At 55.6% G+C, this 14,807-nt stretch overlaps 1 protein-coding gene across 5 annotated transcripts; it reads right to left on the bottom strand.

The window, feature by feature from the left end:
• Positions 1-3,757: 3,757 nt before the first annotated feature.
• Positions 3,758-14,080, bottom strand: TACR1 (tachykinin receptor 1). Of its 5 annotated transcripts, XM_058042443.1 has the most exons (7): positions 14,029-14,080; positions 13,788-13,968; positions 13,184-13,727; positions 9,200-9,394; positions 6,464-6,614; positions 5,814-6,010; positions 3,758-5,293 (listed from the first exon to the last, which is right to left on the bottom strand). In XM_058042443.1, the coding sequence occupies exons 3-7, from the start codon at positions 13,579-13,581 to the stop codon at positions 4,999-5,001; spliced, it is 1,236 nt and encodes a 411-aa protein (XP_057898426.1). In that variant the 5' UTR covers positions 13,582-13,727; positions 13,788-13,968; positions 14,029-14,080; the 3' UTR covers positions 3,758-4,998. The 5 variants fall into 5 exon arrangements, with proteins under 5 accessions (XP_057898426.1, XP_057898425.1, XP_057898428.1 ...); XM_058042442.1 differs by lacking the exon at positions 14,029-14,080 and having other exon boundaries at positions 13,788-13,972; XM_058042445.1 differs by lacking the exon at positions 14,029-14,080 and having other exon boundaries at positions 13,184-13,698; positions 13,819-13,922.
• Positions 14,081-14,807: the final 727 nt, after the last annotated feature.

Genomic DNA, 14,807 nt, shown 5'->3' with positions numbered 1-14,807 from the left:
CCCCGCACGGAGCAGCCAAGGGGTCACAGAACCGTGGAATTTGTTGAGGGTTGAAAACACCTTTGGGATCATTAAGTCCGAGCTCCAGCGCGGGATGGAGCCGCGGGATCTCTCTGGGAAGAGGGGAAAACCTGGATTTAGGGAATGGTGTCCCTATCCAGGATATTCCAGGCTCCCGGGAAGGGCTGATCCAAGGAAACACCACCCAGCCCTGTCCCTAGGACGGGAGTGACAGCTGGGTTTCCATAGGACCCCTTCCAAACACAGCCATCCATCAGCCAAACAAGGACAATCCCATTTTTCCTAAGGAATGTGTGGATTTAGGGTGATCCTTAACCCCCAAATCCCAGTTTGATTTTGGCTCTGGAGCTGAGCTTGATCCACGCTTGGGTTTTTATTCCACACACAACTATGCATCAAGCAAACAAAGAAAATCCCCTTTCCTCATTTGAGCCCTTCCTGGGCTTAATTCACAGTTGAGTTTTTATAGAACCCATTCCAAGCACAGCCATCCATCAACTGGAACCAAACAAGGAAAATTCCATTTTTCCTGAGGAATATGTGAATTTAGGGTGGTCCTCAACCCCCAAATCCCAGTTTTATTTTGGCTCCATCTGTTCCTCTGGAGCCAGGCCCCATTCCTGCCAGGACGGAGCAGAAGGGATCTCAGCTCTGCCCTCATCCAACCCCAAAAATGGCAAAGGAATCAACGCTTGGAGCTTGGAATCTCCTTGGAAGAGCAGCCTGGAATCTCCCTGGAAGATTCCCAAACCTGGAGGATCTGAACCCCTTTGGGGTTTGTTTGCCCCCTGATAATGTGGGGGCTGAGCAATGGGGTCGGTGCCTTCCCTCGGCTGCTCCAGGATATTTGGGAGAGGCTGGAAAATCCCCGGCTGGGTTTGGGATGTGTTTTCCTGGGAGCAGCCCCCGCTTTCCGTGGCTGCTGTAAACAAATCAATCTCTGCAGCTGAGCCCATCCCGGAGGAGACTCCAAGGAATTCTGACAGGTTTTATGCCCGAATAAATCATTCCTGCCCTGGCAACCGCATTGGATTTTCCCCCGGCATCAGCAGGAGCGTTCCCAGATGGAAGGGGGAATTGAGGGAATGGATCACTGTGACAGCAATGGTACAAAGGGCTGTGATCCCTCCCCGGCTCCAGAAATCCCTGCCAGGACTCCATTCCCAGCTCCCCACGTTCCCAAAATCCTGGGAGGATGTGGGGATGCTCCTGGGTGCAGGGAGAGGTTTCCTTTGGGAGCTGCTGGGAATTTTCCAGCCGGGCTCGGGAAGGGTTTGGGAGGATTTGGGGCACCAGAGTGTTCCCCAAGCTGTGGGGTGGGAAACTTGGGAAAAGGGGAGGGAATGGGGATTGGAGACTTTGCCTGGAATGCTCAGGGAATGGGCAGAGAATCCCACCCTGGGACCAACTGACCATTCCCTGGCTATTCCCTGAATGGAGCCTTGAAAAGGCCTCGGATTTGGGATTTTGGGGCATTCTCCCCCTGTTTTCCCCTTCCAGGGCTGTGTCCATCCCCTGCGGCCGCGGCTCCAGGGCCACGAGGGAAAGCTCAGGAGAGGGAAAGGGGTTGGATCTTTCCAGGATTTCATTGGGAAGCTCTGTTCTGCCTGGCTGCTGCACGCCTCGCTCGCATCCAGCTGGGATGGATTCTTTTCCCTTTAGTGGGAATGTTCTGGAAGAGGCTGGAGTGTCACAGACCTCAGAGTGGCCCCAATCCTTTCTCCTGGTCCTCATTCCCTGGGAATGGCCCCAATCCCTTTTCCCTGCCCCTCATTCCCTGGGAATGGTCCCAATCCCTTTTCCCTGCCCCTCATTCCCAATGAGCAGTGAGGATCTGACCTCTGGTGCTCTCATTCCCTGTGTTTTATCCCCAGTTATTTTGCCACATATCCCAGGATTTCCCAGAATTTTGCTGCCCTGCCCAGCCTGGCCTTGGATACGCCCAGGGATCCAGGGGGAATTTCTTCCTAAAAAATCCTGGCTAGAGCGTGGATCCCCCAGGATGCCTTAAATCCTCCTGCATTCCTTCGGTTGCTCCAATGAATAATTAATTTCTAATTAAGCCTGTCCTTGTGGAAGCAATTCCTTCTCTCCCCTTTTCCCTTCCTTCCCTCTGGAACTCCCGATGCCCAGGAGGTTCCTCAGCCCTGGAAGCACCAAATCCAATTGAATTCCTCATTTCCCACCCCAAAATTCCCACCCAGCCTGGGCTGGTTCCTAATGGCTGCTGCTGGCAGCTCCTGTTCAGAGCTCAGTAATTACCAGGGTAATTAACGCTAATTACTGCTGGGAACAAGCTGGAATTCTCCACCCTCCAGGAACCCCAAATCTGCCGGAATCTGCCCCAAAAATGAAACTGGGCATTCCTGAAAATTGTGAATTCACTTCCATGTGGATGTCCTGAACCCAAATCGTTCCTCCCTGAGCTCTGAGTTTTTGGGAAGCATCCCAGAGCCCCCGGGTGCCATGGAAACTGCGGGATCCACCCCAGGAGCTGCCTTGAGTTCCCGGGGTTTTTTATTTTATGGGATATTTTGGACTCGGCATTAAGCAAACATTTATGCAAAACGCTGGAATGCATCCATGGAAATGAGGCTGAACCAGAGAGGGAATTGAGCGGGATGGGCTCACTCAGAGCTGCAGATCCCGCTTGGAAAGCACTAAAACCAACAAAATTTGGGGGTTCTTGCGGTGAACCCCGATTTTGGGGGCTTTTCCATGGAATTGGAGATGGAGGGATAACCCAAAGCCCCAGGAATGTGGAATTCCCTTTCCTTGTGTGGCTGAGGGGGAGTTTTGTGCCTCATTTTATGGGGTGGGGGTGAAATTCCCCATTAGGTACAGCGCCGTTAAAGGGATGGGATAATCCCAATGGATCTGTTGGGATCTGAATCCCAGCAGGAAGGGAAGATCCCAATGAAAGAAATGGCTCCATTGGGATCTGAATCCCACCAGGAAGGGAAGATCCCAATGAAAGAAATGGCTCCGTTGGGATCTGAATCCCACCAGGAAGGGATAATCCCAATGAAGGAAACGGCTCCGTTGGGATCTGAATCCCACCAGGAAGGGATAATCCCAATGAAGGAAACGGCTCCGTTGGGATCTGAATCCCACCAGGAAGGGGGATCCAGCCCAGCGTTCACAGGAAGCTCAGCCAGGAACGTGTGGATATTTCTCTCTCCTTTTTCCCACATAAAGTCACCGACGGAAAACCAACAGCCGGAATTTACCGGGCCCGTGGGGTTGAGCTGAGCCCGGGAACGCTGCTTTAATTAAAATCCAGAATTCCAGTCGGCTGGAACTGCCAGCAGGGGCGAGATGCTCCTGCAATTCCCACCTGGAATATCCGGCTTGGAAAAGCACGGAGGATTGCGTGTTCCCCGCGGAGCAGCGGGATTTGGGAAGCCCAGCCCGGGAAGGGGAGCTGGGATCCATCAGGGACACCAGAAACACCAGGAATCACCCAGAGAATGGAGCAGCTCTGAGCCCTGCTCGTGCTCCAGGAGGGATTAATGAATTTCCATGATCTGGGAATCAGTGCTGCGCTCCCAGCCCTGAATTTGAGGAGGAATTTTGGGAATTGTCCCTTTTCCTGTTTCGGTGACATTTCAGGGAAAACCCCTCCCACTGAGGGTGCCCCAAACCCATCTATCCATATTTTTTATGGAATTTAATGGAATTTTCCCACCTCTTCCCGCTCCCACCCCTCCTCCCCTCATTAAGGGATAACGAACCATTCTCCACAACAAAGGAATATTTATCCATGAAAATCCACGCTGGGACAATCCCGAGACACTTTGGGAAGGACGGTTGGGTTCCCTCTCTCTTGGGATGCTCCAGGCGAAGAACCTTCCAGAAAGTTCCTTCCAGCTGCTGCCACCCCGAATTCCCCAGGGATGTCAGAGTCACAGGGATGGGATTTGGGGTGGATATTTCACAGGGGTGGGATTTGGGGTGGATATTCCAGCAGGAATGGGATTTGGGGTGGATATTCCAAGGAAAAGGGGGATTCCCATGCTAAACTTTGCATTAGAATGGTTGTGTCCATCTTTCAGCTGGACACAGGATTTGGGGGCAGGGTTTGGGAAAGGAATAAGTCCCAAAATCCCAGAATCCTGGAATGGGGAAGGCTGGAAGGGCCCATGGTGGGTCGTGAAGGCTGAAAATCGGAATTTTTTCAGATTATGGTGATTTTAATGGGAAATAAACCCTGGGAGCTCCCAGGCTGGGCTCTGTGACCTCACACCAGGGCTCCAACAAGGACATGGAAATCCCAAAAAACCCAAATCCCATCATTCCCTGTGGGAACGCTCCGCAAACAGCGGATCCTGCGCTTCCCTCCTGCAACGCTCGGCCATGAGGAGCCCTCGAGGGACAGAAAATAAAAACAACAATAAAGGCAAGGATGGGCGGGGCAGGCCTTGTATCCACAGCAATCCCAGAAAAACGCTCCGAACAATGGGAATGGCTCCCGGATGGATCCTTGGCTCCGGCTTCCAAAGGCGCCGCTGGATCCTTGGCTGCAGCTTCCAAAGGAGCCGCGGTTCTTGTGCCAAACAGACCTGTCTGAATCCCAGAATCTGTGCAGTGCTGATGATTCCCCATGCTGCTGGAAAAAGCCTTTTTGGGATTTTGGGATTCAAGATCCCCCTGCATATCCAGCATGGAGAATGAAATTAAGGATGGGAGGAGGGAGGTGCAGGATGGGGTCGTTTTCCATGGGGTGGGATGCACCGAGAGGTCCCTCCTGCCTCGCAGAGGGCACGGAAGCGCCGGCCAGCGTTGGAATTCTGAGGAAAACCCGGCTCTGTCCCGTTCCTGCATCCCCTCCATCTCCAGCCAGGCAGTGAAAACATTCCTGATGTCCAGCCCCACAACAGAACTCATCCCAAAGAAAAGAGACGGGAAAACAGCACGAGAAACGCCGGCACGGCACAAGCAGGGCGGTGACACCGAGGTGGCGCTGAGGGGACGCCCCTAGGTCAGGGTGTTGGAGTAGAAGCTGAAGCTCTCGGAGACCGTCTTGGAGTCGCTGCGGGAGGAGCCGTTGGAGGTCATGTCCAGGGAGAGCCGCTCGGCCCGGCTGGGCTCGTCCAGCTCCTCGTCGGCCGCGCCGAGCGCCGAGGCCACGGTGGTGGTGTCCATGCGGCTGAGCTTGGACACGGAGCTGTGCGTGTGCAGGAAGCGCGCCGAGCGCAGCTCCAGCCCCTCGTACTCGCCGGCGCTCACACACGGGCACCAGCGGAAGGCGTGCTTGAATCCCACCCGGAACCTGGCCACGGGGACGGCATGGACACGGGCATGGACGGGGAAAAATGTGGAGATGGACAGAGGAATGGGATGGAGATGGACAAACGGACGGGATGGAGATGGGCAAAGGAATGGGATGGAGATGGGCAAAGGAATGGGATGGAGATGGCCAAAGGAATGAGGAAAGACAGGGAGATGGCCAAAGAAAAGGGGAGATAAAGCTGAGCTTTTCTAAACATGACAAAATTGCCATCTTTCACTGAGGAGAGGAAAAACCGCCAAGAAATGAAAAATCTGCTGAGAAATGGAAACACCCTGAGAAATGGAAAATCCCCCATAAACTCCAGTTAAGAGTAAGGATCATTTCAGTTGCTGCTTGCCCTCAAAACCCACGGGGATTAGGAAAGACTCCAGGTGAGAACTGTGCCACCCCCACCCCTGCTGGAAGTGGCAGATGTTTTTTTGTGCCATCCCAAAACAACCCCATCCCTCCTCTCCACTGGGACCCCGCTCCGCGTTCCCGAGCTGCACGGCGCACCCACCTGTCGTTGAGGCAGCAGTAGATGATGGGGTTGTACATGGTGGAGCTCATGGCCAGCCACATGACGGCCAGGTAGACCTGCTGGATGAAGCTCTGCACGTACCACTCGGGCCGCAGGTACTGCAGCGTGAAGTAGACGTGGTAGGGCAGCCAGCAGAGCGCGAAGGTGCACACCACCATGATCATCATCTTCACCACCTGCCACGGGAGAGAGCCGTTCCTGCAGCCATCCCAGCCTCGGGAATGGCCTCTGGGATTGGCCATGAATTCTGGATCCAGCCCCTCCTAGAGTTCCTCATCTTCCTCTTGGTCAGCACATGCTCATGGTTTGGGATTGGCCAGGACTTCTGGATCCAACCCCTCATGGAGTTCCTCACCTTGTGGAGATTGGCCAGGACTTCTGGATCCACCCCCTCATGGAGTTCCTCACCTTGTGGAGATTGACCAGGAATTCTGGATCCACCCCCTCCTGGAATTCCTCTGCTGCTTGGTACCACAATCTGACTTTCCCAACCCTAATTCCATTTGGGATGGCCTTGGTGGGGCTGGATTTAGTTTGCCTCATTCCAGAGGTGTCTCGGTGGCTCCGGAGGAGGATTTTGTGGAGATTGGCCAAGAATTCTGGATCCAGCCCCTCCCAGGGTTCCTCACCTTCCTCTTGGCCGACACCTGCTCGTGGTAGCGGTCGGAGGAGTCGCCGGGGATGGCGCTGGCCCAGAGCGTGCGGCCGACGGCGGCGTAGGCGCAGCCGATCACCAGCAGCGGCAGCAGGTACAGCAGCACCGTCATGGAAAAGTGGTACCTGGAAAAAACCGGGACAATCCCTGAGGATCCAGCAGGATGGACATGGAGAAATGGTGGGACCTGGAAAAAACCAGGATAATCCCTGAGGATCCAGCAGGATGGACATGGAGAAATGGTGGGACCTGGAAAAAAAACAGGATAATCCCTGAGGATCCAGCAGGATGGACATGGAGAAATGGTGGGACCTGGAAAAAACCGGGGTAATCCCTGAGGATCCAGCAGGATGGAAGTGGAAATGGTGGGATCTGGAAAAATGGGATAATCCGTGAGGATCCAGCGGTTCAGTCATGGAAAAGTGGTGGGACCTGGAAAAAACTGGGGTAATCCCTGAGGATCCAGCATTAGGAATACCATGGAAGTGTTGGGAATGCCATGGAAGCACTGGGAACAATGTGGGAGCACTGGAATGCCATGGAAACTCTGTGAATGCCATGGAAGTGTTGGGAACACTGTGGGAGTACTGGGAATGCCATGGGAACATTGGGAATGCCGTTGGAATTCTGGGAATGCCACGGATCAGTGAGGAATTCTGTTAGAGAGGAATGGTTTAAATGGAAATCCAGTAATTCCGGGTTTAAGCACAGGAGAGGATGGAGGCTCCGACCCTGCGGAAAATCCTGGAAATTCCTCTCTTCCCTAAAATGTGAGTCCACAAACGTGGCTGGTGCTGGCTTGGAAAACTTCCCAAATCCTGCCTGGTTAGCGGGAATTTCATTCCCAAGGCTTTGGAGCCTCTGGGTGGAGTTTTGGGCTCCAATCCCAGCTCCTGCATCTTCCCAAGGATTTGGGCTCCAATCCAGCCCTGCTCCCGCTCCTCCTCCCAGGAGCTGGGGTTGAATCCCAGCTCCAGAGGGTGAGAGCGGCTCTGGGAATTCTCCTGCAGGGATCGGGGCTGCTGCTCGGTACCACAATCTGATTTTGCCGGCCCTAATTCCATTTGGGATGGCCTTGGCGGGGCTGGATTTCGTTTGCCTCATTCCAGAGGCGTCTCGGCGGCTCCGCAGGAGGATTTTGTTGCGGTTCCCATGGAATTGCGGATCCTCAGAGCGCCGCAGGAATGTCTGGAGGAGCTGCGGGATAACGTCAGCAGCGCAGAGCCCCGTTCCCAGAGGGGTCTGGGCTCCAAGAGCCGTTCCAGACAGCTCCAGGAATCCTTTGGGATCCAGGCATGGAAAAGCACTGGGAATTGCTCTGCCTGCAGCATTCCTGGGATCGCAGCACTCCGGGAGATTTGGGGTTTGAAGCTGGAAGGGTTTAGGATCTGGTGTGGGATGGAGGATGCCGGAGGATGGAGCCGCCACCTCCTTTTCCCTGGGAATCCCGGGAATGTTGGCGTGGAAGGGGCATCCCTGAATTCCCAGGGGATCCAGGGGCGGCTTCTCCCTTCCCTCAAAGCCCCAAATGGAATTCCTGATCCCTTTGGGAAGCAGGGATCCATGTCCAGCTCGAATCCTGCAGAATTCTCAGCTCTGGCTGAAACCAGGGATGTTTTCCAGGGAAAAACCAGCTCTGGTACACCAGGGCTCTGCTCCTCAGAGGTTTTCCAAAGGAATTCCCCCCAGAAGTGTTGGAATTCTTCTGTTTTCCCTGGTTTTCCCCCTGTTTTCCCTGGGAGCTGGATAAAGGATGGAATTTCTCCTCCTGACGCCACAAATGGAGCAGCTGCCACCGGAGCATTCCCAGAATATCCACTCTGAGGCCATGGAGCGGGGAAGGGCCAGAATGGCACCTCTGGAATGACCCAAACACCTGTCCCGAGTTATTTAGGGCAGGAAAATCCCATCCCGGGATCTGCTCGTGGCATTCCCGAGGACTGGAGACGCCACTGAGTTCCTCCCAGTCCCCAAACTCTTTGGGATTTGCCGTCCCAAAGCTGCCAGGGATCTCCTTTCCCAGTTTTCCCAGTTTCCCAGAGCATGGGATGCAGATCCATTGTGGATTTAACAGCCCCATTTTCCTTTGGGATCAGCCTTTGGAAAATCCACCAGAATTATCCATCCTGGGAATATTCTGGGATGGAAGGGGCCCCCGAGGATGGACTCTGGGAATGAGGTGACAAAGGACACGGGGAGGGTTTGGCACCGGCCTGGATCTGACACCTGGCCCGGAATTCCAGAGTGGAATTCCACAGCCCCAGTTCCTCCCTCCTCAGGGCTGGAGATCACAAACTCCTTTTTTATTCCCTTCTTTATTCCCTTTATTTATTCCCTTTTTAAAATCCCTTTTTCATTCCTCCCCATCCTTTTTTTCCTCAAGTCCTGACATTTAACTCCCCTTGGCAAACCATTCCCAGACCCTTTGGAAATTCAGGAGTGCCCTTCCCTTCCTTTTCCCCCCTTTTTCCCCCTTGTCTTTTCCTCTTGCCCCCCTCTTTTTTTCCTCCTTTTTTCCTCTTTTTTTGCTCCTTTCATTTTACTTTTCCCTTTCACTTTCCCCCCTCCATTCCCGGTTCCCACCCCATTTTCCCCATTCCCACCCTATTTTTCCCCATTCCCACCCCATTTTCCTCCATTCCCACCCCATTCCCACCCCGTTTTCCCCCATTTCCCCCATTCCCACCCCGTTTTCCCCGTTCCCACTCACGCTTTCCCAGACTCGGCTCCTCCGGGCTCCGGCCACTCCACGAGGCAGACGAGGCGCCCCGGGAGCTCGGCGGTGACGGAGAAATATCCCTGGGGGAAGGCGAGCAGCAGCGCCAGCAGCCAGATCAGCCCCATCACGGCCTTGGTGGCCGCGGCTGAGAGGCGCGGCCGGAGCGGGTGGATGATGGCCATGTACCTGGGAGGGAAAAACGGGAATATCCTGGGGTAAAATCACGGGGTTCTGGGTCTGGGGACAGCAGGAATATGGCCAGAAAATCCCAGGGTTCTGGGTCTGGGAACAGCAGGAATATGGCCAGAAAATCCCAGGGTTCTGGGTCTAGGAACAGTGGGAATTGGGGCTGGAAAATCCTGGGGTTCTGGGTCTGGGAACAGCAGGAATATGGCCAGAAAATCCCATGGTTCTGGGTCTGGGAACAGCAGGAATATGGTCAGAAAATCCCAGGGTTCTGGGTCTGGGAACAGCAGGAATATGGCCAGAAAATCCCGGGGTTCTGGGTCTGGGAACAGCAGGAATATGGTCAGAAAATCCCGGGGTTCTGGGTCTGGGAACAGCAGGAATATGGCCAGAAAATCCCATGGTTCTGGGTCTGGGAACAGCAGGAATATGGCCAGAAAATCCCAGGGTTCTGGGTCTGGGAACAGCAGGAATATGGCCAGAAAATCCCATGGTTCTCGGTCTGGGAACAGCAGGAATATGGCCAGAAAATCCTGGGGTTCTGGGTCTGGGAACAACAGGAATATGGCCAGAAAATCCCATGGTTCTGGGTCTGGGAACAGCAGGAATATGGCCAGAAAATCCCAGGGTTCTGGGTCTGGGAACAGTGGGAATTTGGGCTGAAAAATCCTGGGGTTCTGGGTCTGGGAACAGCAGGAATATGGCCAGAAAATCCCGGGGTTCTGGGTCTGGGAACAGCAGGAATATGGCCAGAAAATCCTGGGGTTCTGGGTCTGGGAACAACAGGAATATGGCCAGAAAATCCTGGGGTTCTGGGTCTGGGAACAACAGGAATATGGCCAGAAAATCCTGGGGTTCTGGGAACAGCAGGAATATGGCCAGAAAATCCCATGGTTCTGGGTCTGGGAACAGCAGGAATATGGCCAGACGGATGATGGCCACGTACCTGGGCAGGAAAAATGGGATAATCTGGGGAAAAATCCTGGGGTAAAATCACAGGGTTCTGGGTCTGGGAACAGCGGGAATCAGGGATGGAAAATCCCAATGTTCCAGCTTTGGGAACAGCAGGAATTAGGGATGGAAAATCCCAGGGTTCTGGGTCTGGGAACAGCAGGAATCAGGGATGGAAAAAGCCAGAGTTCTCTTTGGGAAAAGGGGGAATCAGAGCTAGAAAATCCCAATGTTCCAGCCTTGGGAACAGTGGGAATTAGGGCCAGAAAATCCTGGGGTTCCTTTTGGGAAAAGTGGGAATTGGGGCTGGAAGATCTTGGGGTTCCCTTTGGGACCAGTAGGAATTAGGGCCAGAAAATCCCGGAGTTCTCCAGCTTTTGGAACAGCAGGAATGGGAGCTGGGAAATCCCGGTGTTCCCTTTGGGAAAAGCAGGAATACAGCTGGAAAATCCTGGAATTCCAGCTTTGGGAACAGCAGGAATGGGAGCTGGGAAATCCCAGTGTTCCCTTTGGGAAAAGCAGGAATACAGCTGGAAAATCCTGGAATTCCAGCTTTGGGAACAACAGGAATGGGAGCTGGGAATTCCCAGTGTTCCCTTTGGGAAAAGCAGGAATACAGCTGGAAAATCCTGGAATTCCAGCTTTGGGAACAGCAGGAATGGGAGCTGGGAATTCCCAGTGTTCCCTTTGGGCAAACAAAGGATGGGGTGGGAATTTGGGAGCCGAGGGAGCTGACAGGCCCTGAATCCTTTGGGATTTTCCTGAGGCACTTCCCGCAGTGCCAGCCCCATCCCGAATTTCCTGCCATTGTCCCGAGTGTTCGGAACAACTTCCGTCTTTTCTTCTTTTGTGCCCAGGGCTGGAGCAGCTCCAGGGCAAGGAGGGGATGCAGACACTTCCAGCAAAAATCCCGCATGGATCCGTGATGGATCCCACAAAAAATCCCATTGGGGAGCCTCTGGATCCTGGGAAGTGCCCGGGGCTGGGCTGGAGGGGTTTGGGGCAGCCTGGGATTGGGAAGGTGGTGCTGGGTGGGATTTGAGGTCCTTCCCAATCCCAGGACTTTGGGAATATGAGGCTTTTTCCATGCTGCTTCCCTGGTTTTGTGGTGGGAGTTGGGAATTCCATCCTGGCTGTGACTGGATCCCCAGCACAGCTCTCCCCATTCCCATTCCCAGCTCTCCCCAGTCCCATTCCCAATTCCAGCTCTCCCCATTCCCATTCCCAGTTCCAGCTCTCTCCAGTCCCAGTTTCAGCTCTGGGAATCCTCCCTCCCAGGCCCCTGGAACACATTCCTGCTTTTCCTGCCTTTCAGCTCCATTGGCAGCTCCCAGCCACAGGAAAAAGAAGAATTTTCCCGATGTTTGGATGGGGTTTGGGGTTTGTTCCCTTCCCCGTTCCTGGCTGGAATTTGGGATGCAGTTGGAGCTGCAGCTTCCGGATGGGAGCCTGGATGTTTTGGGAAAACCAAGCATCTCCTCAGGGTTTGCAGGTGCAGGAAGATTTTTTGGGAATGCTAATCCTGAAAAAATTCCAGCCCCAGCCTCCCAGACCTCCCTGCTTTACTGCAGCTTCCCTGGATTTCTCAGGGTGGGTCAAAGGCTGTAAATTGAATTATTCAGCCCAAAAAACAATCCCTGGAATTCACCCCAGCCCCAAAGGGGCTTTTCCAGCCGATCCCAAGGATCCTCCTGGAACAGCACCATGGGAGAGGCACTGGAAATATCCTGGTTTTTATTGATGATTGCCTCAATTCCCGTGGATTTCAGGGAGAGGATTTGGTGACAGAACCAAACCTGGAGCTGGTTTTAATGCCCAGGGAGCCTCACCCACCCCAGCCCTGCTTCCCGCAGGGAGTCCCGGAGGCAGCGGCTCCAGAGGCGCTGGAAAAGGGCAGGAAAAGCGTCCGGGCCCCAGCCCGGATCCCTGCCAGAATCCCCGTTATTCCCTGGGAACAGGAGAGGGCAGAGCCCGGCTGGCTCCGGGAACGGGGCCTTGGAAAAATCCAAAATGCTCGGAGGGAGCCACGGGGTGAATCTGGAGCTGGGATCTGTCCTGGGGCTTGGGGGGAAAGGGCCCTGACCCCAAATTCCTGGAGAGGGAAGGGACATCCGGGGGGTTCTGGGGATTTGGGGTCCCCCAGTGCCACTGGGATCCGGCTGAGCTTGGGAGCATGGATCCAGTGAGATCTGGGAGCGTGGATCCAGTGGGGTCTGGGATCGTGGATCCAGTGAGATCTGGGATCATGGATCCAGTGAGATCTGGGATCATGGATCCAGTGGGGTCTGGGAGCGTGGATCCAGTGGGGTCTGGGATCGTGGATCCAGTGAGGTCTGGGATTGTGGATCCAGTGGGGTCTGGGATAACAGCTCCAGTGGGGTCTGGGATCGTGGATCCAGTGGGATCTGGGATCAGGGCTCCACTGAGGTCTGGGATAACGGATCCAGTGAGATCTGGGATCATGGATCCAGTGAGGTCTGGGATAATGGCTCCAGTGGGGTCTGGGATCGTGGATCCAGTGAGATCTGGGATCAGGGCTCCAGTGGGATCTGGGATCATGGATCCAGTGAGATCTGGGATCAGGGCTCCAGTGGGATCTGGGATCGTGGATCCAGTGAGATCTGGGATATGGGATCTGGGATCCAGCTGAGCTTGGGATCATGGCCCCAGTGGGATCTGGCAGGAACTGGGCAGGGCAAAGCCAACCCCGGTCACTGACCCGTCCCCAACTCTGACCAGGACTGACCCCACCCCTGACCTGTCCCCATGCTCCGACCAGGACTGACCCCACCCCTGACCTGTCCCCATGCTCCGACCAGGACTGACCCCACCACTGACCTGTCCAGCGCGATGGCCGTCATGGAGTAGATGCTGGCGAAGACGGCGGCGATGGGGAAGAAGTTGTGGAAGCGGCAGTAGGCGGCCCCGAAGTACCACTCGTTGTGCACGGCGTAGCTGAAGTTGACCACGGTGTTGAGCGCGGCCATGGAGGCCTCGGCGAAGGCCAGGTTCACCAGGAAGTAGTTGGTGACCGTGCGCATCCGCTTGTGCGCCAGGATGATCCACATGACCACGGCGTTGCCCACCACGGCCACCACCACCACGAGCGCGTAGGCCGCGGCCCACAGGGCCACCTGCCACGGCGGCTGCACAAACGGGTTGGACCAGGAGCCGTTCAGCGACGCGTTGGGGAACTGCGGCTCCGGCCGGGCTGCCAGCGGCGGGGACTCGTCCATGGCCACGGAGATGGGCTGAGGGACCTTCTGCTTAGCAAAATTGGGGTGCAGGGACCTCTGGATCAGCCAGTTTGGGGTGAGGGACCCCCTGATCAGCAAAACTGAGGTGAGGGACCTCTGGATCAGCCAATTTGGGCTGCAGGGACCTCCTGATCAGCGAAATTTGGGTGCAGGACCTTCTGCTGAGTGAAATTGGGGTGAGGGACCTCCTGATCAGCAAAATTGAGGTGCAGGGACCTGGATCAGCCAATTTGGGGATGCAGGAACCTCCTGATCAGCCAGTTTGGGGTGAGGAACCTCTGGATCAGCAAAATTGAGGTGCAGGACCTTCTGCTCAGCCAATTTGGGGTGAGGGACCTCCTAATCGGCAAAATTGGGGGGCAGGACCTTCAGATCAACAAAATTGGGGTGAGGGACCTCCTGCCCAGCCAGTTTGGGGTGAGGGACCTCTTGCTCAGCAAAATTGGGGTGCAGAGATCTCCTGCTCAGCAAAATTGGGGTGCAGAGATGTCCTGCTCAGCAAAATTGGGGTTAGGGGCCTTCTGGATCAGCCAGTTTGGGGTGCAGATCCCTGCTGGTTTAGGGTGCAGCAGGATCAGTGCACAGCCAGTTTTGGGGTGCAGGGCTCTGCTGGCTCAGCCCCTTTGGGATGCGTGGCTGCTTCGGGGCATGGGCACCTCCCGGTTTGGGGTGCAGGACCTGTCTGGCTCGGGGTGCAGCGGGTTTGGGGTGCAGGGCTGGCTCAGGGTGCAGCAGGTTTGGGGTTCTTGTCCCTCCGGTGTCCGGGGGCAGCTGGAGCCGGGAACGCGGCCATGGCACGGCTGGCTCGGGCTGCGGGTCCCTCCCGGTTCGGGCTGCGGGTCCCGCCCGGTTCGGGCTGCGGGTCCGGCCCGGTTCGGGCTGCGGGTCCGGCCCGGTTCGGGATTCAGTCGGGTCGGGAAGCCGCCGGTTCAGGATGCGGCTCCTCTCGGTACCTGCTGCAGGCGGTTCGGAGTGCAGATTCCCCGGTTCGGGATGCAGATTCCCCGGTTCGGGATGCAGCCGGTTCCGGATGCGGTCGGTTCGGGATGCAGGCGGTTCCGGATGCGGATTCCCCGGTTCGGGATGCGAAATCCCGCTCGGTTCGGGCTGCAGGTTCTCCGGTTCAGGCTGCGGATCCCGGCTCGGTTCGGGCTGCACGCGGTCCCGGATGCGGATTCCCCGGTTCGGGATGCGGTTCCCCGGTT

Source organism: Melospiza georgiana, chromosome 31 (genome assembly GCF_028018845.1).
Source record: "Melospiza georgiana isolate bMelGeo1 chromosome 31, bMelGeo1.pri, whole genome shotgun sequence".
NCBI lineage: Eukaryota > Metazoa > Chordata > Aves > Passeriformes > Passerellidae > Melospiza > Melospiza georgiana.
The sequence above is the reverse complement of the archived record's forward strand: the minus strand, read 5'-3'. Positions and strand labels throughout refer to the sequence as shown.

What these genes read in the sequence shown, in the direction of transcription:
- TACR1 (XM_058042443.1), bottom strand. Translation starts at nt 13,581, where the DNA reads ATGGACGAGTCCCCGCCGCTGGCAGCCCGGCCGGAGCCGCAGTTCCCC. An exon ending in ACGGCCATCGCGCTGGACAG is followed by an intron (nt 9,395 to 13,183) that starts GTCAGTGGTGGG and finishes TTTCCCTCCCAG; the next exon opens with GTACATGGCCATCATCCACC. An exon ending in AGGTGTCGGCCAAGAGGAAG is followed by an intron (nt 6,011 to 6,463) that starts GTGAGGAACCCT and finishes CTCCCGTGGCAG; the next exon opens with GTGGTGAAGATGATGATCAT.